Source organism: Nanorana parkeri, unplaced genomic scaffold (assembly GCF_000935625.1).
Source record: "Nanorana parkeri isolate BGI_ZX_2015 unplaced genomic scaffold, ASM93562v1 scaffold1810, whole genome shotgun sequence".
NCBI lineage: Eukaryota > Metazoa > Chordata > Amphibia > Anura > Dicroglossidae > Nanorana > Nanorana parkeri.
Genome location: NW_017308078.1, coordinates 29,490 through 56,679, shown reverse-complemented (window position 1 = coordinate 56,679; position 27,190 = coordinate 29,490). Strand labels below are relative to the sequence as shown.

The window sequence follows — 27,190 nt, the reverse complement described above, 5'->3', positions numbered from 1 at the left end:
TGGATTGTAGTTCTGCTGCGTTTCTTGCTTCACAATGTTTCTACATTACTAAAAATATATATTTATAAAGTAAATGTTTTATTTCATACTATGGTAAATGATCCATAGTACAGGGCTACATACAGATCATTTAATCCATTCATGTTAGCAGAGTATAATTGTAAATGTATTGTCTGCACTGTATTAGCAGTGTGTACTCTATATGTAGTACATACTGCTAATACAGTGCAGACAATACATAATTGCTTAATAGAATCTCCCCCCCCAAAATCTGCCCTCACTCACTTTTGTGCCGGAGAGAGCAGTTGGAGCTCCGCCCACCGGAGCAGCAGTGATGCGACGCTCGGCGAGGTAAGCGAGAGGAAAAAAAACCCATAGCGCAAGCTTCGGCTCTATGTATCAGGGCATTTTGACAAGTACTTGTCAAAATGCCCTGTATCGGGCCTGATTCCGATGCTAGCATCGGTATCGGGACATCCCTAATTGTCGGGATCCGTCCTGGCTGCGGCGCTCTCAGTATATCGCTGGCAATAGCTTGCTATATACTGAGCTTTGGGTCACAGGAGGTTAGTATATCTCCTCCCGTGACCCAAAAGAGAACTATGGGGAAGAACACCCCATAGTTCTCTTTTAAAGCTGAAATTCAGACTTGCACAGTTGTACAGGCTCATTTCCTGTATGGAAATTACTTTGATTTTATTGCAAGCTGTGTTTCTCAGGTCCGGTGGAGCCCTCCTCATTTTCTGGCTGGAGCATGTTTAGCAACATCTAGCTCATTCCTCCCCAGGCTGACTGTTCCTTGTTTGCCACTTTCATTAATTGAATTTCAGTTATTTCGGTCACAGAGGCTCAGCATCACATAAAGGCATTGCCTAGGGTAGTGTGCTTGCATATGCAGCCTAGCCTGCCTAGCAATGCACACATCTCCAGACTAACATCCAGGCATTTTGTTAAATTCCTCCCAAGAGCCAAAAATGTATTTATTACTTTTTAGATGTTTTTTCAGAGCAGGCCTTTGGGCAGACTGCAAGCTTCCCTGAACAAGTTCAAATTGAGTCTGACCCAATGACGAAGTGAGGACCGTTTCCACTCACTAAAGGTTGAACTCGATGGACTTGTCTTTTTTTTCCCAACCTGACTAACTAATATACAATGCAGAAGCCAAGCTTCTCTATCTTTAATGCTTGGTTAGGACAGAGTTCAAATCTAGTTTACAACTGCAGTACATTATAGCCCAGTGCACATGGTGATAGACTTGAGCTAGTCATTGAAGCTCCATAGAGAGTATGTTAAAACTTAAAGCATGCCAGCTATGGGTTGCAGCCTGATTGTGTGCATCCTTTAAAGTCCCCACATTAGGCTATTTATGCTAATCCTCCTTCTTCCAAAGCCAATCCTGAAGTTATAGAGAAAGTTTCTTATGGTGGTCCATTGAATGTATACTTGTCTGAACTGAATATTAGCGAGAACACTCCTGTTTTATTTGATGCAGATACAAATTCATATCACACACTTATAATAACATGTTTAAATGTTTAACATCAAGGTAATGCAGACAAATATAGAAATGAATGCACCACAGAAAAAGCTACATGTATTTTCTTCTCCTTTGTTTGGCTATCGGTCATTTTATTTATTTATTTTTTAGGGTTACAGAGTAATTGATGATTTTAATCCAGGTAATCTATCATCTGACACAGAGAAGTTATTTTCTGAGAGAGTGAAAGCTTGGTGCTGTTCTACTACTCCTGAGCCGGCTATCTGTGGAGTGAGCCGCGTCTGGGTGTTCTCAATGATGAGGAGGAAGAAGATTGCTTCCAGGATGCTGGAGTGTCTAAGGTAATTATTGCCAGGCTGTATAAGGTGATGGATAATAGGCAATGGTTGATCTGTTTGCAGATAGCCCTGCTATGATGGGACCAAAGGATAGATAAAGTTTCTGTTTAGGGACATCCACTGTATCAGGTGTCTCTGGCATGCTCTCCACTAACTGGTCAGGACTGCTTGCAGTGGGACCCCCTCATGTGGAAACCTCTGTAGCCTGGAATCATGCTGACTTCTTATATAGGGAGTGTAGTCCTTCTGATTCCTTTTAGCTGCATCTGCTGTAACTGAGGGCTGCAGTCCACATGTATTACTCCAAAGTTAAAGTGGAACTCTAGGAAAAAAATCTTTGTAGTTCCCAGCCTACTGTGTTTTAAAAAACAAACTATGCTCTAGGGCAGGGGTGCCCATAAGGTCGATCTCGATCTACCAGCCGATCGCGTAGCGATCACTTGTAGATCGCCATGTCCTCTCCTCCCGCCGCTTCTCTGGATCCCCGCTGCTCTCCCCAGCAGGGATCCGAGAAGAAGTGTAGGAACCGGCGGCGGGGGAGGATTGTTTGTGGCTCCCTGGACGGCAGAGCGGACAGCTGCAGCCAGGTAAGACATCCCCCGAAAATAAGACCTAGTGTCTTTTTTCGTGAAAAAAATAAAATAAGACAGTGTCTTATTTTTCGGGGAAACACAGTAGTACTATGTGTCCCCAGTTGTCTAATGCAGGCGATCGCACTGTGGGCGAGGGGCCTGCCTGCGCAGCCTACGCCCCCTCCCGCCCCTGAATGCAGGTGTTTTTTCGTTGGTAGATCTCAATGAGCTCGTCATTTGAAAAGTAGTTCTCCAGATGAAAAATAGTGGGCGCCCCTGCTCTAGGGCTTTCCCTGATTTCCTCCTTGGTCCAGCATCGGTGGTTCCCTTCGGCCAGGACAACACTAGCATCATTTTGAACATATACCCTTTAAGGCCATCCTGTCTAAGCGCAACACCCCCCCCTTCCCTAAGGGGCTTGTCACCTGCAGTTTGGCCTTGCAGTACTCCAGGGCTGAATGGCACTTGTGTAATGACCTGGTAAAATATCCACCCTGCCGCCTTGAACTTTAGTTGCAAATGGTCTGTTAGAAGCCTCTCATCTTTTGTCTTGCATTACTGTTTTGTCAGTGCATATGCACAGGGCCCTTTGGCTAAAGTGCTTTACTGCAGAGCTTACTTGCAAGAAACAGTTATTTTGCATGACCTTCAAGGGACAATGTATCTTTGGACCAATGCTGAATACTATCATCAGGGATGCTACAAATAGCAAATGCACTCCTCTTGTTCAGCAGAAGTCTAAGAAGCAGAGTGCTAAGTTTTCTTCATCTGTCCACACCAGGAAGCACAACTTTCGCTTGAGTATACCATCTTCCACATCAAGGTCTTCCAGACTTGGCTTTCCATCCAGCCGTAAGGTCTGGTACTTCAAAATCCACTCTCTGGACTTTTGGACAAAAGGGTCATAGCCCCATTCCCTCCTGCTGGAAGGTTTCAAGGCTTTTACTCCAACCTGTTTACTGTTCCAAAACCCTAAGTGGCATCTTAAATCTCAAGGCCCTGAGTGTTGCAATAACCCCTCAAAAATCCATGTTGAATAAGCTAGATCTGTCATTGCTTCCCGTCACCAAGGAATATCCTGGCTTCAGTGGATATAAAAGATATCTACTTACATGTGTCCATCTTTCCAGCTCATCAATGCTTCCTATGTTTTTGCTGTAGGGCCTCTGCAATAGCATTTTTTGGTCCTTTCTATTCAGGCTGTCTTATGCACCTTGGCTTTTCACCAGTGTTGTGCTTGAAGTATCCCCATTGTGGTTTACATGGATGTCCTCCTGTTGAGGGAACAGTCAGCAAAGGCACTGTGGGACAACATGTCTCTGTCCAAATGGATCCTGCACTTTCAGAAATCGTTGGATGTTCTGACATATATCGCTTGCAGTATCTGGGCCTGGTGGATATAAAGAATGTCTACTTACATGTGTCCATCTTTCCAGCTCACAAACACTTCCTGCGTTTTTGTTGTATGACCTCTGCATTTCCATTTCATGGTCCTTCCATTCAGCCTGTCTTGTGCACCTTGGCTGTTCACCAGTGTTGGCATTGTTGCATTCTCTGAGTATCCCCATTGTGTTATACATGGGTGATCTCCTGTTGAGGGAACAGTCATTGAGGGCTCTGGAGGACAAAATATCTGTAACTGACCGATTTGGTCCCTGAACTTTTAGAAATGGTGGTTCAAACATATCACTTGGAGTAACTGTGTTGGTTCTGGACACTTCCCAGGCCAGAGTTTTCCTTTTTCAGGAGAAACTTCAGACTCTCCAGTCTCACATTTGTGTTCGTGGATCTAGAAACCTTATGATATGAGTCTTAGGGGCCAATAGTATCTTCTTTTGAGGCAATTTCACTTCAGACATGTGCAGCCCAACATTGTCATCATGGGACAAATTGGTTCTGTGTCTGGACAAACCAATGCAATTGGTGCAAAGGACCAGGCTGTGCGTGTCAGGGTCCCTCCAGTATCTTGCATTAAAAGTACTTTCTTTCATTTCCTGAGAAATCCTTACATCTGCCAATCATCATGGAGGAACAACAAGTCTTTATGCGGCAAGAGTGGTAGAGCGGATCCTATCCGGAGCGGAACATCATGTTCCAGCCCTGTCAACATTCCTGGTCCAGACAGTTGGCAGATTTTTTCAGTCGACAGTATCTGCTCTTGGGAAAGTGTACCTGTCACAGGTGGGGGACACCAGATATGCGCCACACACACTTTTCCCAGTTCAATTCTATCTGACTCCATGTGATTGAATTTGGTGCTCTTGGAACTTCTGTAGCCCACCTTTTTAGCTATTCGGAGATGTGCGCTCTTGGTACTGCTTTGCTACAAGACTAAGGCATAATGATAGTAGAAGGGGTTACACCCTGGACTGGCCTCTGTGTTTGTTTTTTTTTCTTCAGTGTCCAATCCTCCTGTAGGTGGCAGTAAAACCCAAAGGTTTAACACTTCTGTGTTCCTCAGTGGACCCGGTGGGTACAAAAACCTACATGTATCTTGTTCATCATTAAAACCTGCTTGGTTTTAATGATCAGCAATGCACTGGCCCATATCCCTGCAAAATCCTTAACGTGATGCTAAACTCGGTAGTAAAATCTTAAAAATGCAAGTACCTTAACTATTAAGAAAAATGTATCTTATTTGTGTATCACTCAGCTGTAGATCCTCAAAGCATCTCTAAATTTGTGCTGACACTGTCCTTCCTTCTGGAGGGTGTCTATTTTTGTTCCCCATGGTCCCTGTGAGTGTTGTAAAGTAGCTGCCACTCCAAGCTCACTCCTGTGTTGGACTACAATTTCAATACAAATCTGTAAACTAAATGTGGAATTGAAGTGTGGTTTGTGCACGAATTTAGAGATGATTTGAGGGTCTACATCTGACACTGTCACTTCCTTCTGGAGGGTGGCCACTTTTGTTCCCCATTGTCCCTGTGTGTATTGTAAAATAACCTCTGCTCCACGCTTGCTCCTGTTATAGACGAAAATCTCACGTGTTGTATAATTTGTATTGAGATTGTAGTCCATCAAGGGAGCGAGCTTGGAGTGGTGGCTACTTTTCAACACACACACAGAGAGCATGGGCAACAAAAGTAGCCACACTCTAGAAGGAAGGACAGTGTCAGCTGTAGAACCTCAAATCATCTCTGAATTCGTGCTGAGTGATACACAAATAAGATACATTTTTGTTAATAGTTAGGGTACTTGAATGCATTTCTAAGCTGTAACTCCTGAGTTTAGTATCACTTTAACAGTTTGCAAGTATACCTGGGAGTATTGCTGCAGATTTTAAGGTGTTTGGTTTTTTTTTTTTTTTTAAGCAAGTAATTTTTATTGGACATTTTCAACAATATATGCATAAAAAGCAGGCTTAATCGCAGAAGTATAACAGTTTCAGCGACTAAAAGTCCTGTATGATATAGGTAAGTAAGAGAATACAAAGAATCAAACAGACAGTGAACAATAAAATATAACACAGACGTAGCGCATGTATTATACTTATTCATTTGTGGAACCATTGCACAACCGCCTGGCTTGTCTGCACCCTAGGGGTATTTGGGGGCTGATTTTATGCCAAGTGGACCTGTTAGCGAGTGGGGGGGTGTTAAAGGACATTCAGGGGTGAAGCAATTTTCGCTTTGAGGTACCATTCAGTGTCTTTAACCTCCCTGGCGGTATGATTAGGTCAGGAATTTTGTGCCAAAAGCGGTACATTGTTTTTCATGGAAATTTGTTGTTTTATATTGTAGGCCTGTAATTCTTAGTAAATCTTAGGAATAACTCACCTAAATCTGTCCAAACAAGAGTCCAGTAGACATCCCAGTTATGATAAAGTTTGAAACACGAAATTAAAAAATTATAATATAATAAATTATAAATAATTATAAGAAATTATAATATAATAAATAATTATAAAAAATTATAAAAAAATAATTAAAAAAATGGTCCAGTAAATGGGAATTCTGGGGGCGCAGCCTGATCCGTACCACAGTCAATAGAGTACCAAGTTCGCACATCACTGAGCTCGGTCGCAGAATCGTTGCTGTTTTAGGTCAAAAGCGGTTTTAGACCAGGTAGAAAACAGCGATAGTAAATTAGAACTACTTGCAGAATTGAGTGATAGCGATTCGTTGGGAAATTCCTCAACAGACACTGAAAGTGAGGACAGCGAGGATTCTGCGACCGAGCTCAGTGATGTGCGAACTTGGTACTTTATTTACTGTGGTACGGATCAGGCAACGACCCCAGAATTCCCATTTACTGGACCATTTTTTTTATTATTTTATTATAATTTTTTATAATTATTTATTATATTATAATTTCTTATAATTGTGAAAAAGTGTCAGGCAGGGCACTGGACAAAGCTCTAGGGACAAAATTGAAGTGAAATAGTTTGATACATAAGTGTAATCATAGCAGATTACATTGTATTGTGTGTATTCTGTGTACATTGCAACTTTTCACTTTTGAATTTCCCGCCTGCTGTGACGCCCGAAAACGAAACTAAAAGTCAGATGCCGGCTTTTAGTTTCATTTTCGGGCCGCGTACAGCAGAGGACGCCGCGGGCTCGCAGGGACAAGGTAAGTGTCACTTTTTTCTCTGCAGCCCCGAGTCTGGCTCGGGGTTTAAACGTGAATACCAAATATTGATTAGTTGTTTTTTTTTTTTTTTTGTTAATGCATATTGTGGGTTAAATGATAAACTTTTCAGTTCATTGTTATGCAACTGTAGTGCTGATATTATTGTCTTTCTCCTGACAGAAACTATTTTATATATGGCTCTCATCTGAGCAAGGCTGAAATTGCATTCTCAGACCCAACTCCAGATGGCAAGCTGTTTGCAACCAACTATTGTGGCACCAGTCAGTTTCTAATATATAATTTTGTCAGCGGACAACATCCATCGAGTTGAAGAATGGACTTCTTAGTTTACAGACAAAGCCTGTATGTTATCATATGCCCCTACAAATGAACTCAGGAGGTGAACACCCCAAGGGTTGTTCGTATGTTATTTTTAACTGGAATAAAAGGATTCACAAAAAAAAGCTTGATTTTAAAAGCAAATATTTTGATATCTTTTTCTTCCAAGAGATCATGGTTCAAATATTTTCTATACCGTACTTTAGTCATGTTAACATGCAACAAATGAGTTTGTTCATAGTGGACTAAACTAATTGTAAAGATGGTAGACTCTGATGAGTGTAAACTGAAGTCCTCATGTGGGTATATACAGAAGCACATGATGTGTCTGCAGACAACCAGTAGCTGGTTGTGACTGGCGTGTTCTCTTGTTCTGTTTTAGACCAGTGACAGCTTTGTAAGTTCTAAGGAAGAAAATTCTAATTTTTAGCAGATAAGTAAATCACTAAATAATTATCCAGTAGACCAAATGTGCAAGCATAAAATTCATATTACTTTGAAAGTTCCACTAGCTGTAAAACTCCCCCGCTGTCCTTTTCTTGCTGTTACCATTACTAATTCTTTTTCATTCAAAAACAACTTCATCCAATTTGCCTTTTTTAAAGTTCAGTTGAAAAAGAAATCAGAAAGTTTCAGGCATTTTTGTTTCATTTTCAGTGTGGTTCTAGTTTGTGATCGAATAAATTAGAGAATCCCAAAAAAATTGAACATTTTAATGAAAATATTAATCATTTGGATCACAGTTACAGTTGCAAGGGGGAAGTTGAATGGAGTGTGCTCTCTCCGCACACACACAAGCCATTATAAATAGAGTTCTTTCCGATATAAAAGCCGTCGAACAGTAATTTGAAAATGTCTCATGACCCAACCACCCACCCACCTTCAAACATTGATATGACTAAAGTGTTGTATGACCGTTGTGGGGCTCCTCTAAAGTATTGAATGATGTTTAATACATATAGAGTCTTGGTTAGTTTAAATTGCCAGGCTGCTGCAACACATGGGGGTGAATATGAACTCTAGTTCTGATTCGCAAATGCACTTATTGTCCAGTTCAAAGGGAAGGCATCAGAGGGCTGTTGCCAGATAAACCAAAGCCCCTATACCCTGAACAGCACGTTTCTTGGGTGTTGGGCTGTGGCTGCCTTAAGGACTAGATAATGGCCTTTGCACAGCCATCTTGACAAGTTATTTTTTTATTCAAAATGTGAAAGTAATTTATTGGACAGCAAGGGCAAACCTGGTGGCGCTAGCACCATCAACATAACTATTTCTATAGGTGATTACACCATTTTATTTCCCATAAGGTTTTATTGGCCACAGTAAGTGTCCTATGAACGGTTAATCTCTGTGTTAGAATCTGAAGCTACCAAAATCATAAAGGAATGCTGTGTGTTGTTTTTTTTTTTTTTGTTCATTCTAGGAAATGTCAGGTGTACAAAGACATGTAAATGGCATAGATATTGGCTTTGGTTCTCACTGAGCTCAGTGTCAAATTCTTGTTATAAGCAATTTCACATCTGTTATAAGCATTTATAAATCAGTATGCAATGAAATTATATTTTAGCATTGCAAAAAAGAAGTCTACCACTCTTGGTACATATCCTGATTATAATTGATACTTGACAGGGCTTCGAAAGCATGTACACGAGAGAGATGGGCACATTTTCAATTTGCCTGAATGTGTGCATAAAGATTTGTTATATCCTGTATACTGCTTGCTGAGATTTTTCATGCATTAAACTATTCTATATGCATACGATTCATGAATCAAAAATGGCTGAAAAGGAAGGTACACCCAATTCATTCATCTCTAGTACAGTGTGGCTCTAGGACTAGTGTTAATGGGTGGCACTACAGGGGCAATTTGGTTTTAACCAGGAGGATGGATGTCTGCCCGCCCAGAGACCACACTGATTCCCCCATGCTCACATAGACTTGAAATGGATGCATTGCAAGTCTATGTGATGTCAGCTAATTTAGCTAAAGCAATATTATGCACAGAAACATTTAAATGTACTGACACTTCCAAGCTCGTTACTGAAGTATTTTGGCCCTATGTGAAGGAACATTTAATACAAGGTACCTTGCATATGAAAAGTTTCAGTCTGGTCCACCACTAACAATCGGTGTATGACCACCATTTCTCCAGGCTAGAAAATGAAAGGACAAGCTGCACTCCATGATTTTTCATTGATCTTTTATCGATATTATTCTGCACTAGAATAACTAGTGTTATGTTTGATAGGTCAGTGTGATTTACACACTCTACAATAGAACGGGCCTTTGTCTAAGGAAGTTCTATGTTGCCCATCGCAACCAGAATCTTTATTTCTCCCATGTTTTGGGAATATGAAAAGGAAAATCTGATTCATCGCTGTGAGGCATAAAGAGAGGCCAGTAAGGCCTATCATGGAGGCGAAGACTTTGAATCATAGGCATCCCTCATGGCAAATGTGATCTGGCATGAAGCAAAGCACTTTATCCAGAATCCTCTGTTAAGATCAGTTGTGCAAGGGCAGTGATCCTGTCTGGTTGAAAATCACTGGCCCTGTATCTCGTAGGTGGGCTGGAAGTCAGGGAGTTGCTTATCCATTTAAATCTGCCAGCACAAGTAAATGTCTTCTAGATTCCCTGTAAATTACCTCCTACAGTGAAGATATGCGCTTTTTAAATATTCTGTGCAATGTATGTATACCTATGAGGATTTCAGAGTGACACTTGTCTGCTTTTCAGTCACTCTTTTTTTAAGGGTTTTATACTGTATATGTTGATAAACTGCTGTGGCCTTTCTGTAAATGTGTAGAATAAGTTGTTGGTAATATTAACAGTCACTTATAAAGCCATCCACAACTCTGCCCCCGGATATATCTCAGATCTTGTCTCAAAATATCACCCTAACCGTCCGCACTTCCATTGACCGCCTGCTTTCCAGCTCCCTCGTCCACTCCTCCCATACTCACCTCCAGGACTTCCCTAGAGTCTCTCCCATCCTCTGGAACTCTTTACCCCAACCTGTCCATCTATCTCTCACCCTGACTGCCTTTAGGCGTTCCCTAAAGACTCCTCTTCAAGGAAGCCTATCTCACCTCGACCTAACCACTGGATCTTCACATTCTCAAATAATTTATCCCCACACAGCTACCTCCTCATGGATCACTTTCCCCTCCCCTTTTAGATTATAAGCCCTCAGGGACAGGGCCCTCCTTACCATCTTGTCTTTAATTGTAATGTCTTCCTTATATTGTAAAGCGCTGCGCAAACTGTTGGCGCTATATAAATACTATGTAATAATCCTACCAGGTGGATATTTAAAAAAAAAAAAAAAATTCACCCTTCTCTTTACAATGACAACAATGGCACCTTTTAGAAATGTTTAGTGATGGTAATTTACAAACACAATTCTCGATAATTGCAGGCTTTGTATTCTTTGTCTACCTTATACTTATTTTCCTCTCCATTCTTCTCATGGTGGCCAATTTCACTAAGAGCAGGTGAATCCATCTCCATTTTCTTCCTGGAATTCTGACACGTGACTGGGAAACAAATGCCTTTCCCCCCAAGCTCTTACAAGATTTTGCAGTTTACGGATGAGATTTCCCAGGATGCATCTTAGGCAAGGGCTACATCACCAATCCCTAAGGGGACCAGGAAGTGGAAAATCTATTTGTTATAGCAAAATATCTTTAACTAATGAACGTAAGATGATTACATATCAGCATGTTGATGTATTTTTTTTTAGAGAAAGGAGGTAGAGGTCTACTTTTAAGACCTCATCTGATGCCAGCTTTGGGTGTAAGGTCCTTAAGGCAGCTCTTTGAGCTCCAGGCAATCCCTTGTTTTCTGTTTTCATAGGCCTGTTAGTGTTTGCTGTGTTGCCCACCCCTCAGTTGTACTGCTTTTGGATATGCCGAAGGTGAATGACTTCCTCTATCCCTCAATGGATGAGAAAGGAAATAGTATTTTTTGTGCTCACCTCTAAAACCATTTTCCTGGAGTCCACTGTGTGACACACATCCCATCCCTCTGTTTTTAATTGTGCTCTCCATACGGCTTGCTACAAAATTGAGGCATTCTGGAAGTAGTAGGGTTGGCCTCCAGAATTTCTTTGCCAGTGTCCTATCCTGTAGGGAGAGGTATAACCTGTGAATGATTTCCTGTGTCCCTCAGTGAACTTCGAGAAGAATTTCACAGTGAGTACAAATTGCTAACGTCTCTGACTTTCTAGTATTAAAAACCTGTTGAGGGGGGAAGGATTCCCCTCTAGGTCAGCTATATACTTTGCAGATTCTGTTCTTTTATATGGAGATCAAGTCATTGCTAGCATTTTATGAAAGTGATTGGGAAGTAGTAAGGCATGCCTTTTTTATAATACCATGATCAGTTTTACCGTTAAAAGCTGCAATCCCAATTTTCTATACTTTTTTAAGTTGATTGAAAGGAACATTAAGGTGCACCAAATGCCTTTGCAAACCCAATAAAAAGTAGTAGCGACATCATCACTGTGGTGCACATAACCTGTGCAGAGAGCTGAGCTGTGGGAGGTTCCCAGCACGTCCACGTACTACAGGCTTCATGCAGAAAACTGCAGTAGGGGGCAGATACAAGACTAGTCACTGTGCAATAAGAGAGAGCAGCAGTGAATGGTCCTAATTACAGGAAGCTCCTGCTCAGAGGCTAAGTATCACACTTACTGCACTGATCTGGAAGAAATACACAAAGATTCAGATAAGAATCCACACGCCTCTTGTAACCAACATTATTTGCTTATCCTGAACTTTAAGTGCTCATTGGAAGTCCTCTTATTTGCAGCACTCCTAACAATCAATATGGTTTTAATGATAAGACTGGCAACAATCAGTTAAAACTCCAGTGCAGGGAGTGCCTGTAATTTCACCCCAACTCTGTGAGGATGTCATGGAAAGCAGTGACTCAATCAGGATAACAGGAGAAATTGGATTCTTAAAATGTTTGTACATGTGGCTGCACGGCATGGAAAAGAATGTTATCTAGTCACTTGAGGGATACTGCTTTGATGATTATACGCCACCTATAATTATACTGCCACCTACAAGAGAAAAGGACACTATGCAAATAGAAAACTGATATAACCCCACCCACCTCACACCTGCTTGGTGTCCTCAGAAGAATGAATGTCTCATTTTCTGATAGAAAAACATTCAAGGAAAAATATATCAACACCTACCGGTAGAATCAGGCCAACAAATGCAGATTTTCTCAGTTTTAAGTATAGTGTTCACTCTCCAATAGTCAGGGCAGTCCAGTTGTGAGTGGCTAATGTGCTTTGTGCTGTATTGATGATTGTTCCCCTTTTTTCCCTGAGGCTGTGCGTTTTACATCAGGTTGTATCTGATTTGAGATGCCAGATTCTCTGTTTAGTCTGAATTTGCCTGTATATCCCCTTTAGCTATTTAGTCTTTTTGAAGGGAGCCCTCCTCTTTATTCAGTTGAGGATGACAGGAACAGTGTGAACAAGCTATTTCTTACTTTGGCAACTGGGCACTGTTTTCCCCAACACCCACATTTCAAATTTTCTGCCCCCTCCTTCCTCAGGAGTTGATGCAGCATTAAGGATGCATGCACACTTAACATCTCTGACAGGATTTACCCACAATTTCTCTCAGTTGAGGTGCTGCTGCACATTTTTTCCTTACACAGCATTCGCAGAACACCACATTTTAGGCTTATTTGCTCAATTTCACTTCAGAACTTTATAATGGAAGAAATCATGGGGATTCAACTCTGTGAACAAATACAGAGGAAAGCATAACGAGAAAGAAAGGTAATTGAAAGCATAACGAGAAAGAAAGGTAATTGAAAAGGGTTGCTAGTAGAGCATGTGGCTATATGGGGAGGAAGCTACCCTTCTGCAAAAGATTTCTTGGAGAAAGGAAAAGCAAAGAGGAGATGGGAGTATACTCACTGAAAGTGTAAAACAGAATAGGTGCACTTTGGTTTTTATTAGGGCTGCACCAATACCAATAGTGAGTATTTGGGCGAATACTTGTACTCGCCCAAATGCTCAGATACCGGTTCTTCCAGTTAGAGGAAGATTTCCCCTGACTGGCAGTGCCATAGGTGAATATGGAGCTGGCTTCCCAGGCAATCAGAAAGCAGGGCAGCGAGAAATGACCTGCCTCATGGCTTCCCGATTGGCTGGAAAGCCAGCTTCCCAGCCAATCAGCATGGAGCCGGCTTCACAGCCAATTAGGAAATTGGGTCAACACTCGGCGCCTGGCTTCCTAATTTGCTAGGAAGCTCGCTCCATGCTGATTGGCTGGGAAGCCAGTTTCCAGGCCAATCAGCATGGAGCTGGCTTCCAGGAAAATCAGGAAGCTGGGCGGCGAGTCATTTCCTGCTGCCCAGCTTCCTGATTGCCCAGGAAGCCAGCTCCATGCCAGCGGAAGCACTGGTATCAATACTCGGCATCAGCAAGTACAAAATATCGGTACTCGATACCGAAAAACCAGCATCGGTCCATCCCTAGTTTCTATAAAATATATATAAAAAGGCTAGCACTGTGTAGCTGCCATGGATAATTTATCCTGTGCCTAGCAAACGCCTCACTTCAAACAGGAAAAACCAATGGGTATGCGTGGGGTGGGATCTTATCGGACTATGAAGACAAAGAAAAAGAGACCAACTTGGATTATACCACTGTCAATATTAAAATGTGTAGAGTACCTGTAAATTGTAAAATATTCAATAGTTCTTACAAAAGAAACTTTGTTTATTATATAGGATTTACCACCACAGTAATATGATTGTGCTTCTACTGCAGTTCTAGCTGTCGAGGACATAACTCACTGTAAAGCCACATTGTATGAAACTAAAGATAAATTATGGCGCTTGTAAAAATATTCTTTGATTTGTGTATTTATGTTTTCAATGGTTTCCCAGATCGGTTTCAATCGCTTCATGTAGTTGTTATCAATTATATGTAAAAGAAATTTAGCCTACTTATTAATGCACATACAGCAAGATCTAATGAGATTGGTGGGAGGACTATTATGTTAGAAGAATGAGATCCCTACACAGATTTGAGTGGTAAAATATCATTGAGATTTAAATGAGCTGTAGTGATTCGAATGATTTGACAACAGATGACAAATATAAAACCTTGCAAAGTAAAGTTGAAGCGAATTCATTGAAAGTGGAGAATAAATTATATCGTCTCCTTTTTTTGGGGGGAAACCACAATTACAAAACGAAAGCAGCTCTGAGCTTCTTACTTCTATCACTGTTAGCCCTGTATCTATGAAGAAAGTGAAAACTATTTTAGGAGAGGGGATGGTGGGGGCAGAAAATAACAGCCTGTTTTTACCGCCCCCTTACCACCCATGTGAATGATGCATACGTAATAAAACACAAGGTTGTGGAGCGCCTTGGTTTATAGGAAGCCAGCATTACAGAACAGGAAGTCCAAGGCCAGTAATATCTTTATGCTGTAACTGTGGAAGAGTGATCATTTGTACAGCTTGATTGCAGTCATTCTTTGAAAATAGTTACTAAATTAATCTCTCAGATTATTTTGATCTGTTTAACCTCCTTGGCGGTATTCCCGAGTGTGGCTCGGGGTTAATTTTCAGTACCAAAAACAGTAACCCCGATCCACACTCGGGAATACACAGCGTTTCACTTACCTTCTCCCTACGAGCCGCGCTGTGTCCTCCGGTCGATGCCGGCATCCGTCTTCCGTCCTGGGGGGCGGAACCAGCGGGAAATATAAAACAAACAGAAAAACAAAAAAGCAAAAGATATTGGGAAAAATCATACCGCCAGGGAGGTTAAAGTTACCCTGTGCCCAGAATATAGATAATAAAGTTTTTACATATTCTTAACAAGCAGTAAAAGAGCTTTAAAACAAGCCATCCATGACCCCTCAAGCTGCATTGAGCCCCCTTTTCACATCTACACAATTTGTCGTGTGTTGTGCTACAATGTGCAAGACTAATTCCATCATTTCCTATGTAACCTACTGTATTCAAATCAGTGGCGTCACAAGGGGGGTGCGGCCCGCACCCAGGTGACACCAAAATGACTCAGTCATTTTGGTGTCTCCCCCCCTCTGAAAAGTCGGGCGCTCGGTCATGGACCGAACACACGACAGTATCAGGAGAGAGGAGGTGACCCGGCGGCATACCTTATCCCGCCCGGTGACTGTCCCCTTCTCTCTCTGCCGGCGTCCATCACCAAGATGGCCACCGGCAGGTATCAGAATACTGCCGCCCGTGCGCGATGAAGTCATCGCGCACACGCGTGGTGACATCTCGGCAGGGTGACACTCGGTTACCGCTCCGGGTGTCACCCAGCCTCGGGACACCCCTGAATCTATGCAATTTGCTATTTTGCGAATGCTGTATTTGCTTCTTTTGGTGCAACAATTTGTATTGAGTACTAATTTGTATTGAGATTGTAGTCCATCATGGGAGTGGCTACTTGACAACACACACACACAGAGGGGGAACAAAAGTAGCCACCCTCTAGAAGGAAGGACAGTGTCAGCACCAATTCAGAGATGATTTGAGGAACTATAGCCGACTGATGCACATTAAAATGCATTCAAGTACCCTATTCACGTAGCTTATAAGATTTACCTACTGACTTCATATAAAAGTATATTTAAAAATGACCCATCAAATAAAAATCCCGAAAAGCAGAGAGCTATACAAGTATGTCAGATAGCATTTTTCTTTAAATAAGATTGAAAGTGAATCTAAACAAGCCTTTTGGTAAATAACTTTAATAACAACAAAAACAGTTCAATTAACTGATAAAATTAATCAATCTGCACACATTACAGCATGAGGTAGAATGACTAGCGAAGCCAAATTCACCAAGTTTTTTTGGTCAATAAAGTCCCTTTTTAAGCAGCATATTTAAATTCTATATCACGTAAAAACATTTGTATAAGTTATAACAAAATAGGCTTGGTGCTGATATAACTAACTCAGATTACATTCAATATCGATATATTTCATGACCTAGGCAACCTTGGCATAGTAATAGCTGTAATCGGTGAAATGAACGATAACACCATTAAAAACATTGTATGTCCATGCTCTCTCTTTGGCAGCAGTTTGTAATGTCAAACATTTTATATAGCGTTCAACAAACGTTTTTATAAATGGTAACATTAGAAAACGGGTACAATTTACAAAGATCACGGAGGACATTTTGTGTTACAACAGGTCCACAGGATGAATGTTTTTCCCTCACCCAAATGAATTAATTTAGTGCAAATCGAAAACAATATAGACTGGAGGAAAAAAAAAACCTACAGCGCTGTGAAACTGGGAGAAAGGGCCCAAGCAAAATGAAATATTAAACAGAATACACTCTCAATACAGAAAGACAGATTAAATATGGTCCTTTAATCTTTACCACACTTGGCCCAATTAGCATTTCATCCTTCCAGGAAAACTCCCAGTCTGGAAACTGATTGCTTTACAGGCCAAAATGAATGGTGACCCCTTTGTTCTTTAAAAGTCCAAAAACACAATAAGGAGTGCACCAAAGGCAAGATCATTTTGTAAAGCAATAAAAAAAAAAAATATGTGCAACACTAATCAATGCAATGTATAATACAAGTATGCAAATCTTTTTTTTATATATTAAATATTTTGTTCTAATTTGTAATCATTCTGTAATAGCTTAACACTATTTCAAACCGAAGCTAAAAATGAGCCTTAAAAAGTGAAAAAGAAAGACCTCAGTTTGTTTGTTACCTGCATGTTTAGCAAGACATCTGAATGAAATACAAACATTTGGCCCATTTTTCTTTGGTCGTTTAAAGGAAACAAATTTGGATGCTGGCATTGCCGTTTTGTTTTGGAGGATGCTTTTATCAGAGATGTCATTCTCATCCTCCCTCAGAACAAGCATGTGATTGACATCTGATATACACATTCTTGTTCTGGGTCAGCAACTCAGCATGCATTACAACACTGGAACATGCGTCTGCAAAAGCAAGTTGACAGTACCCATATAGCTAAAGCACATTAAGTGTTTTGTTTTTTTAAAGTGTGTGCATCTAAGGGTATATCTGAACAAGTAAAAAGAAATGTATGCTACACAATCTACACATTTAGGAATAAACTGTATATTGGGTATGCATTTTTTTTATAACCTTGCAGTTTCAGAATAACCGTAGTGTATACTTGCTGCCTTATGTGCATTCTCTGTTCTACATCCTAGAGCAATACGTCTTCAGTAAGGCTTCTCCAAATGGTTTGAAATTGTTAGTTTCACCAGAAATTCAGGCCAGAAAAGCAGACACAAAATGTAGACTTCTCTTCTTCCCTTGAACATCAAGGAATCACGTTTCTTAAAAACACACACTTTAAATGCCATTTGAAAAACAGGAGCTAAATGCAACCTTTTAACCTACATGTATTATAACGAGGTCGCTTTCAATATGAAGATTATGAATTTGTGCTGGTTTTACATAGCAATATGTGAGGGAAGTGAAATAAGTTTCATTGGGAGCAGTGATAGTAAACGGTCTAGGCACTATAAGGAATCCTAATATCTTGTAGTCCTATTCTAAAAAAAAAGGACTGTGCATACACTTGAGCAGATTCACAATAAAATGTGCCTTTGAATGTTGGCAAACCAATCGGTTTCATGTATGGGTGTACCATTTAGATGACGTTTGGTTAGAATACAAGAATATATGTGGACTCTAAAATATATTTGGCACACTTCTCTCTTCACAAATGTAACTGGAAACGCATTCAAATGTTGACTCACAAAGACCCGTCATTCAGCATGGTGTCTCCCAGAAGTCTTGTTTGGCCACAAATTGCATTGTACAAAGCATAAAAAACATAATTGGTAACATAGCAAGAGATTTATCCACTAGTCATTTTTGTGCTAATTATAAAAGGTTGGTAATCAATCAGCCTGCAAATGTGATGGTCCAAAGACCCAGGATGATAACTTATGAAAGTACGTATCACCAATATTGAAATCAAACAAGGCAAAAGCACTGAAGTCTTCATTTGTCCAACAGACGGCCTGAAAGGTCATCTTGGTTATGTGGACTGTCCTTCCATTACTCAGAAATTTTTTTCATCTGAATTCACCAACTTCTTCACATTCGCAGGCTAACCTTTTATAGCCACTTTTCTGTGACTTTGTTGCAAAAGGGAAATAAATAAAAGTCTCCAACATTTAAATGTGTCGCCCAGTAAGGAAATAGAGTGGTTTGTCATCGATGCTATTAGCAGTCTGGAACTCATCGCGCAGTCTGAATTGCCATTCATCCTCCAACTCCAAACGTACAATGGTCTGCCGCAGAGAACTCCTGTCCTGACATATAACACAGAGTGTAGCACCTGCAAGTAAGATCAATAATTGTATTGGTGGTGTAACTCTGTACACATTGTAAACTCCAAAGAAGCATGAACATTTCGTATCTGAACAGCCTACTGAATATCTTTAATTTCCTATCTTGGCATTCATATTATATCCATAGTTCCTCTTCGGGGAAATATTAGGCGTCTAAAAAGCCCCTTGATATATCCCTTTTAAAATAGAAAAAGAAATTGAGGACACAAAGTCCTCAATCTCTTTTTCTGCAGTCTCCATTCTAAATGAATGGAAAGCAAAGAGGCTTCCCATTCATTCAGAAAATATTTTACTATCAAGCAGTTTCTGAATGGGGAGGAGCCTTTGTACAGAGTACTTCTCCCCATTGAGAAACTCATGCATGAACAGGACGTGATGTAAATCACCTCTTGTTCATTCATTTATAACTGGGGACACATAGTACTATGTGTCCCCAGTTATTTACAAACACTGGAGTGATCAGACGATCGCTCCAGTGTTTGTCCTGCACAGAGGATTGGTACATACTAGTGACATGTACCGATCCTCTGCCGCTCGTCCACGCACAAGGGGGCTCAGCTTCTCCTCTGGATCTCTCCCAGTCTGGAAACTGATTGCTTTACAGGCCAAAATGAATGGTGACCCCTTTGTTCTTTAAAAGTCCAAAAACACAATAAGGAGTGCACCAAAGGCAAGATCATTTTGTAAAGCAATAAAAAAAAAAAATATGTGCAACACTAATCAATGCAATGTATAATACAAGTATGCAAATCTTTTTTTTATATATTAAATATTTTGTTCTAATTTGTAATCATTCTGTAATAGCTTAACACTATTTCAAACCGAAGCTAAAAATGAGCCTTAAAAAGTGAAAAAGAAAGACCTCAGTTTGTTTGTTACCTGCATGTTTAGCAAGACATCTGAATGAAATACAAACATTTGGCCCATTTTTCTTTGGTCGTTTAAAGGAAACAAATTTGGATGCTGGCATTGCCGTTTTGTTTTGGAGGATGCTTTTATCAGAGATGTCATTCTCATCCTCCCTCAGAACAAGCATGTGATTGACATCTGATATACACATTCTTGTTCTGGGTCAGCAACTCAGCATGCATTACAACACTGGAACATGCGTCTGCAAAAGCAAGTTGACAGTACCCATATAGCTAAAGCACATTAAGTGTTTTGTTTTTTTAAAGTGTGTGCATCTAAGGGTATATCTGAACAAGTAAAAAGAAATGTATGCTACACAATCTACACATTTAGGAATAAACTGTATATTGGGTATGCATTTTTTTTATAACCTTGCAGTTTCAGAATAACCGTAGTGTATACTTGCTGCCTTATGTGCATTCTCTGTTCTACATCCTAGAGCAATACGTCTTCAGTAAGGCTTCTCCAAATGGTTTGAAATTGTTAGTTTCACCAGAAATTCAGGCCAGAAAAGCAGACACAAAATGTAGACTTCTCTTCTTCCCTTGAACATCAAGGAATCACGTTTCTTAAAAACACACACTTTAAATGCCATTTGAAAAACAGGAGCTAAATGCAACCTTTTAACCTACATGTATTATAACGAGGTCGCTTTCAATATGAAGATTATGAATTTGTGCTGGTTTTACATAGCAATATGTGAGGGAAGTGAAATAAGTTTCATTGGGAGCAGTGATAGTAAACGGTCTAGGCACTATAAGGAATCCTAATATCTTGTAGTCCTATTCTAAAAAAAAAGGACTGTGCATACACTTGAGCAGATTCACAATAAAATGTGCCTTTGAATGTTGGCAAACCAATCGGTTTCATGTATGGGTGTACCATTTAGATGACGTTTGGTTAGAATACAAGAATATATGTGGACTCTAAAATATATTTGGCACACTTCTCTCTTCACAAATGTAACTGGAAACGCATTCAAATGTTGACTCACAAAGACCCGTCATTCAGCATGGTGTCTCCCAGAAGTCTTGTTTGGCCACAAATTGCATTGTACAAAGCATAAAAAACATAATTGGTAACATAGCAAGAGATTTATCCACTAGTCATTTTTGTGCTAATTATAAAAGGTTGGTAATCAATCAGCCTGCAAATGTGATGGTCCAAAGACCCAGGATGATAACTTATGAAAGTACGTATCACCAATATTGAAATCAAACAAGGCAAAAGCACTGAAGTCTTCATTTGTCCAACAGACGGCCTGAAAGGTCATCTTGGTTATGTGGACTGTCCTTCCATTACTCAGAAATTTTTTTCATCTGAATTCACCAACTTCTTCACATTCGCAGGCTAACCTTTTATAGCCACTTTTCTGTGACTTTGTTGCAAAAGGGAAATAAATAAAAGTCTCCAACATTTAAATGTGTCGCCCAGTAAGGAAATAGAGTGGTTTGTCATCGATGCTATTAGCAGTCTGGAACTCATCGCGCAGTCTGAATTGCCATTCATCCTCCAACTCCAAACGTACAATGGTCTGCCGCAGAGAACTCCTGTCCTGACATATAACACAGAGTGTAGCACCTGCAAGTAAGATCAATAATTGTATTGGTGGTGTAACTCTGTACACATTGTAAACTCCAAAGAAGCATGAACATTTCGTATCTGAACAGCCTACTGAATATCTTTAATTTCCTATCTTGGCATTCATATTATATCCATAGTTCCTCTTCGGGGAAATATTAGGCGTCTAAAAAGCCCCTTGATATATCCCTTTTAAAATAGAAAAAGAAATTGAGGACACAAAGTCCTCAATCTCTTTTTCTGCAGTCTCCATTCTAAATGAATGGAAAGCAAAGAGGCTTCCCATTCATTCAGAAAATATTTTACTATCAAGCAGTTTCTGAATGGGGAGGAGCCTTTGTACAGAGTACTTCTCCCCATTGAGAAACTCATGCATGAACAGGACGTGATGTAAATCACCTCTTGTTCATTCATTTATAACTGGGGACACATAGTACTATGTGTCCCCAGTTATTTACAAACACTGGAGTGATCAGACGATCGCTCCAGTGTTTGTCCTGCACAGAGGATTGGTACATACTAGTGACATGTACCGATCCTCTGCCGCTCGTCCACGCACAAGGGGGCTCAGCTTCTCCTCTGGATCCCCCTGCTCTCCCGGGCAGAGGCAGCGGGGGATCCAACGAGAAGTGAAAGAGCATTTCAGCCGCGGGGGGGAAAACGCTGTGACAGAACGGATGAGCAGTGAGTGGAGATAGAAGCGCCGGCTGTCAGATACTGGCCGAGCGTCTCTCTCTCTCTCTCTCTCCTCACCGCTCTTCATTAGTTCTGTGACAGCGGCTCCGCCCTCCTCCCCCGCCGCCGGTTCCTTCACTTCTTCTCGGATCCCCGCTGGGGAGAGCAGCGGGGGTACAACGAAGCGGCGGGAGGAGAGGACAGTGCGATCTACCAGTGATCGCTACGCAATCGACTGGTAGATCGCGATCGACCTTGTGGGCACCCCTGCTCTAGGACATGAAGTGTGTTATTGGCAGGATCACCAGGTGGAAATAAAGGAAAAAAGCCTTGTAAAGAAAATGAATGCAAAGAATACATCTAAGGACTACATCGCAATATAGAAAATTTTTGTTCTCAAGTTAAGATATGACTTAAACCTTTTCTAAGGGAAATACAGAGCTACTGCTGATATTTGCCTGACTGTTATATGGACCCTCTGGCTTCAGTAATTTTGTGTCGCTAATCCAGAACAAGTATCCATACTAGGAAATTAGAAGTCCATATCTGCATAAATCTTGATTAGTGACTTAATTCTGGAACCAAAGGGGAAGCATGACATGCAGGCAGATACCACTTGCTCGTTCTGAAATGCTAACAGCCTACATGTTTTTCTCAGGAGGTATAGTTGCAATGCTAAAGCCTTAAATCCCAGCTCCAGACAATTTTTTTTTAAATAATTGGGTTGAAACCTTTAACAAAGAATAGGAAAAGGAGAGGAAATCTCTCTGAATGGGGCACAGATATTTAAAACCTGATAAAGTCCAAAACTTGTTGTGTACTGCATCTAAATACAAACACAAGCTTTCAGCTACTGGAGTATCTCTTTTCTTTCTATTATTGTAACTGTGAAAAGATACCATTGGCAAGACATTTGCACGATACTGAAAAACCTAACAGAGGTTCTAACTCTTTCTCACTCAATTGCAAACAAAAATGAAATTATGGCTGAAGTTAGGCTTCAGTACTGTAATATAAACATGTCTTGGCAGAAGGTTAAAAGAGAAGCATGTACCTTTAAGAAACCTGAATTTCTTTAGCATTCCTGCGCAGACAAAGGAGTTGCACAAATAAAGCAGAAGTCCACTGAATGCAAGTCCATCACAGTTCACATTTACAGAGTGTGGTCTGGAGCTCATATAGCACAGCGTCACCTGAAATGGGGAACATCAACAGTTCGTCTTATATGTTGACTTAAATGAAGAGACATACCTACATTAACAGACTATACATTTTGATTCAGGAGATGCTGAACAAATATGCTTAAAAATAATGTATTGATTCCTTTTTTTTTTTAACAGTTAATGTTGTGTCATTGAACATTTTGGAAGTACGTAAAATATGTATTAAAGCAAAGATGTATATTAAAAGTAGGTAGTACAAATTGAACAACATTAACATGTTACAGGACTCTTATCCTTTCAAGCATCCTGGACATAGTAAGAAGGCACATACAATAATTCTTACCTCAGGTCCTAGATTCAGGTAGCAGTCTACAGCCAATAATGGGTTCCTGGGATTGTTCAAGGCCTTTGGAAACAGCTTGAGAGCGCTGTACTGTAGAAACTTCTCCAGCAGGAACTGTGCTGGAGCTGCCAGGAGCGTCTGCTCACTGTCCGGAGCACACACAAAATGTATAGGAGAGATGGGACCAATAGTTTCCGTTATCTACAAAAAAAGGAGAAAGAACGCAAGTTAAGGACTGTATCCTTGCCTATACACAAACAATACAAACTAAGAGTGAAATATTCAGTGCTAAACTGGATGAAATACCTGCTTCAAAGCACAACAAATGTCAAGAAAGGTTAGTGGTTTTAAACCTCTAGTGCAACATAAATACTAAAATCTGTAGGGATCAAGACCAGGGAGTCTCAAAGACACTGTACACCTTGTTAAACCTGCAAACCTATTACTCTACTTGCTCATTGGTGGTTTTGATCAATAAAGAATAATAAAAAAAAAAAAGTATGCAAACCCTAAAAAGAATTTGGCATCATTTTAAAACAGAAAGAATGGATTGCACTTTCAGGAAAAACATTTAATTTTCTTATATAGTTCTATATAGTAGATGTTAAAAGTATTTTTAGTAACAGCGATGAAGCAGATTGATGAAGCTTAGGAGTTCAAATGCAGGACAGAAGGACGTCAACCACAAGTCAAATGCCCCTCTCAAACTTTGAACGTTTCAGAAGCATCCTAAAGTGATCTCAAATGAATGTAGAATGCATTAAGCTGCATACAGTGGGGCAAAAAAGTATTTAGTCAGCCACCAATTGTGCAAGTTCTCCCACTTAAAACGATGAGAGAGACCTGTAATTGGCATCATAGGTAGACCTCAACTATGAGAGACAAAATGATGGAGGGAGTTGAAAGTCCGTGTTGCCCAGCGACAGCCCCAACACATCACTGCTCTAGAGGAGATCTGCATGGAGGAATGGGCCAACATACCAGCAACAGTGTGTGCCAACCTTGTGAAGACATACAGGACACGTTTGACCTCTGTCATTGCCAACAAAGGATATATAACAAAGTATTGAGATGACCTTTTGATATTGACCAAATACTTATTTTCCACCATAATTTGCAAATAAATTGGTTCCAAATCAGCCGATGTGATTTGTCTGGATTTGTTTTCTCATTTTGTCTCTCATAGTTGAGGTCTACCTATGATGCCAATTACAGGCCTCTCTCATCTTTTTAAGTGGGAGAACTTGCACAATTGGTGGCTGACTAAATACTTTTTTGCCCCACTGTATGTGCCAACACTGACTAAAAATGGCTCAGCCCTTCCCCATTTCAAGGCCTAACGCATGGAGTATCAGGCTATTTAGCTGTCTCTCCTAGTAGGCAATCAGTGTTTATGATGTCATAAGCACTTGATATTGAACACAGAGATTCCCAAGCTAGTTGGAAAATTACTGGAACCACCTGGCTGATCCTTCTTATCTCAGTAAGCAGTGGTAAAGAGATTAACTATAAATGTGCCACTTCGCTCAACTGAAGATGTAGAAAAAATAGCTAAGAATTGAGCCATGGAGTTTCAAAATTTAAGAAAAGAACTTCCAGATTTAACATTTCAAAAGAAATAGCAAGTGGACATAATGTGTTATATTTTGTTAAATCCTTTCAACTAATGGCACACTGTTCTTTAGTAACATAAATTGATTTTAGAAATAACATTTGTTGCAATTGGTTCTACTACTTCTCCAAAGGTCTTGTTGGTTGGGAAAGTACCAGTCATCACTGTATATTAGAAAAATAGAAAAGTGGAAGGATATATTCACCAGTGTGCTGGTAAAGTAGAAACAAGGGTTAGAAACCTTAATACATAAACCCTCTCTATAATATGAAATTAACATATTGACATACCATAACAATTGACATACCATAACTTTGGGCTTGACAATGAAGTCCTTGTGTCCTCCCACGTGTATGTGCTTCTTCATTAGGCTAAAGTTGTTGAAGCGGCAAATCAGCAACCCTCCGCTGTTTGCTCTAAGGTTGAAGTCTATGTCTTCACAGAAGTACCTAAAATAATGAACCAAATCACCAATATTGTACTCCCTGTACAAAGTAAGAAATGTTTCCCTTCATAAAAGTGCCCCTTTAAATATCAGCTAAGCCAGCTTACCTGTTAAGATCATACTGCACGTTCTGGGTCAGGTCCACGTTGAGCAATATAAAGTCATGAACATGACACCTGGAGAAGGAACGCTTGAGGAAACTGGAATTTAACTTGCTGTTCCACTTTTGGATCCCCAGCATTGCATAGTTGGTGATCTTTGGCGTAGCTTCCATGTGCTGTAGCATATACTTCAGAGAGACATTCTTGATACCAGAATCTGTTTCTGTGGATTGGCTAGAAATATCCAGACGCAGATTTAGAATATGCCAGTATAGCAGTTTTCTAATACATGACCAGTATATAAAAGAGCTGTGAAGTGTGGTGCACAATCCATTTCCCCACATTTATGTGTATCAAGCATATATCTATAAAGGTGCTGGACATTGTATTACATTGCCATAGTTGCTGATCTTTCGGTGTCTGCTGAAAAAGTGTTTCGCTTTTATATGGTTATTTATTTGTATGTATTACATAACATTAGCTTCTTTTTATAATACGCTTTTAATAAGAGTTTATGTACAGTTTGTATGCTTCAGGTTCCTATCATACGACCCTGAGTCATTAGAGATCCTTCATTGGTGGATGATACGCCTGTCTGTTAACACAGGACTAGGGATAAAGATCCATTTCAGTAACGATGTGAAGAAGCAAAAGAAGCTGTCACTGGGATCCAATGATCCCTGTAACAGCTCTGTTTCCTAACTCTTGTAGTTCACTGGAGTAGATGTACGAAAGTGGCAGGTCCAACAATTGTCAGTAAAAAAGGCTTCATCTACTCTGCTAATGACAATTTTTGTCAGAGTCATACATATAACATTTCTAGTGACATTTTGCTGCACATGCTGCACTGCAAAGCACCTTCCTTTAAATACTGAACATGCCCCTTTTGCCAAGTAGTTGAAGCAGGCACAAAAGTCTTCCCACCATGATTTTCTTTAGGCAAGTATGTGAAGTTTTGTAGGCAAGATCATCTATCATACGTCTTTCTATACTTTAGACTGCACAGAATCTAGGATACTGAAAAGAAAGCAAATGCTGAACTAGGACACTTAGTAGTAGAATATGTATGGCAGCCTACGTATTATAATGTCAGCACAAGAAAAAAAAAAAATGTAAGCACTTCCCAGAGAAACTTGACTGCATTAATAATATAGGCATTGTTTTACCCTTGTACATATTAGCAAGTTCAGTTTTCATATGTTATATTTTCACTTACGTTGATTGCTCTGCAACTTTGCCATGTACATTCCACAAAACACAGGAGTCATCCATGATTACAATGAGTGGCCATACACACTGACGTTTGATTCCCATCTCCTCCATACGATTTCTCTCCAGTTCCAGGTTGTGGTAAGACAGCTCTTTGATAAGAAACCTGGAAGCCCCTATATATGAATAAGCAGTGCGTTCACATCAAAAAACTCCCTTTACATGAAATCAGTCAGCATTTTTTTACTTCATCCTTTAACAATCCTTAAATCATTACTTTCAATTATGATTAGCGATATTTAAACATGTAACCACATACTGTACTTAGTTTATTGTCCATTTTGTCTCCGATTTCCATGTGAATAAATCCATCTTCTAAAGAACAACTTCAGGCAAACTGGCTAGGTCCACATTGAAATAAATATTATATATGTGTGTGTATATATATATATATATA

The 27,190-nt window shown here is 40.1% G+C and overlaps 2 protein-coding genes across 2 annotated transcripts in view; one reads left to right on the top strand and one right to left on the bottom strand.

The window, feature by feature from the left end:
* Window positions 1-7,747, top strand: part of ESCO1 (establishment of sister chromatid cohesion N-acetyltransferase 1) — a 28,628-nt gene extending 20,881 nt beyond the window's left edge. Inside the window, exons 9-10 of the mRNA XM_018571687.1 lie at window positions 1,649-1,839; window positions 7,164-7,747. Coding sequence (XP_018427189.1) covers window positions 1,649-1,839; window positions 7,164-7,314 — 342 coding nt within the window. The 3' untranslated portion in view covers window positions 7,315-7,747. The remainder of the gene's footprint in view (window positions 1-1,648; window positions 1,840-7,163) is intronic.
* Window positions 7,748-20,602: 12,855 nt separating this feature from the next.
* Window positions 20,603-27,190, bottom strand: part of GREB1L (growth regulation by estrogen in breast cancer 1 like) — a 34,851-nt gene continuing 28,263 nt past the window's right edge. Inside the window, exons 16-21 of the mRNA XM_018571686.1 lie at window positions 26,741-26,909; window positions 25,531-25,758; window positions 25,286-25,427; window positions 23,367-23,567; window positions 22,915-23,053; window positions 20,603-21,185 (exon numbers count right to left, since the gene is read on the bottom strand). Coding sequence (XP_018427188.1) covers window positions 21,022-21,185; window positions 22,915-23,053; window positions 23,367-23,567; window positions 25,286-25,427; window positions 25,531-25,758; window positions 26,741-26,909 — 1,043 coding nt within the window. The 3' untranslated portion in view covers window positions 20,603-21,021. The remainder of the gene's footprint in view (window positions 21,186-22,914; window positions 23,054-23,366; window positions 23,568-25,285; window positions 25,428-25,530; window positions 25,759-26,740; window positions 26,910-27,190) is intronic.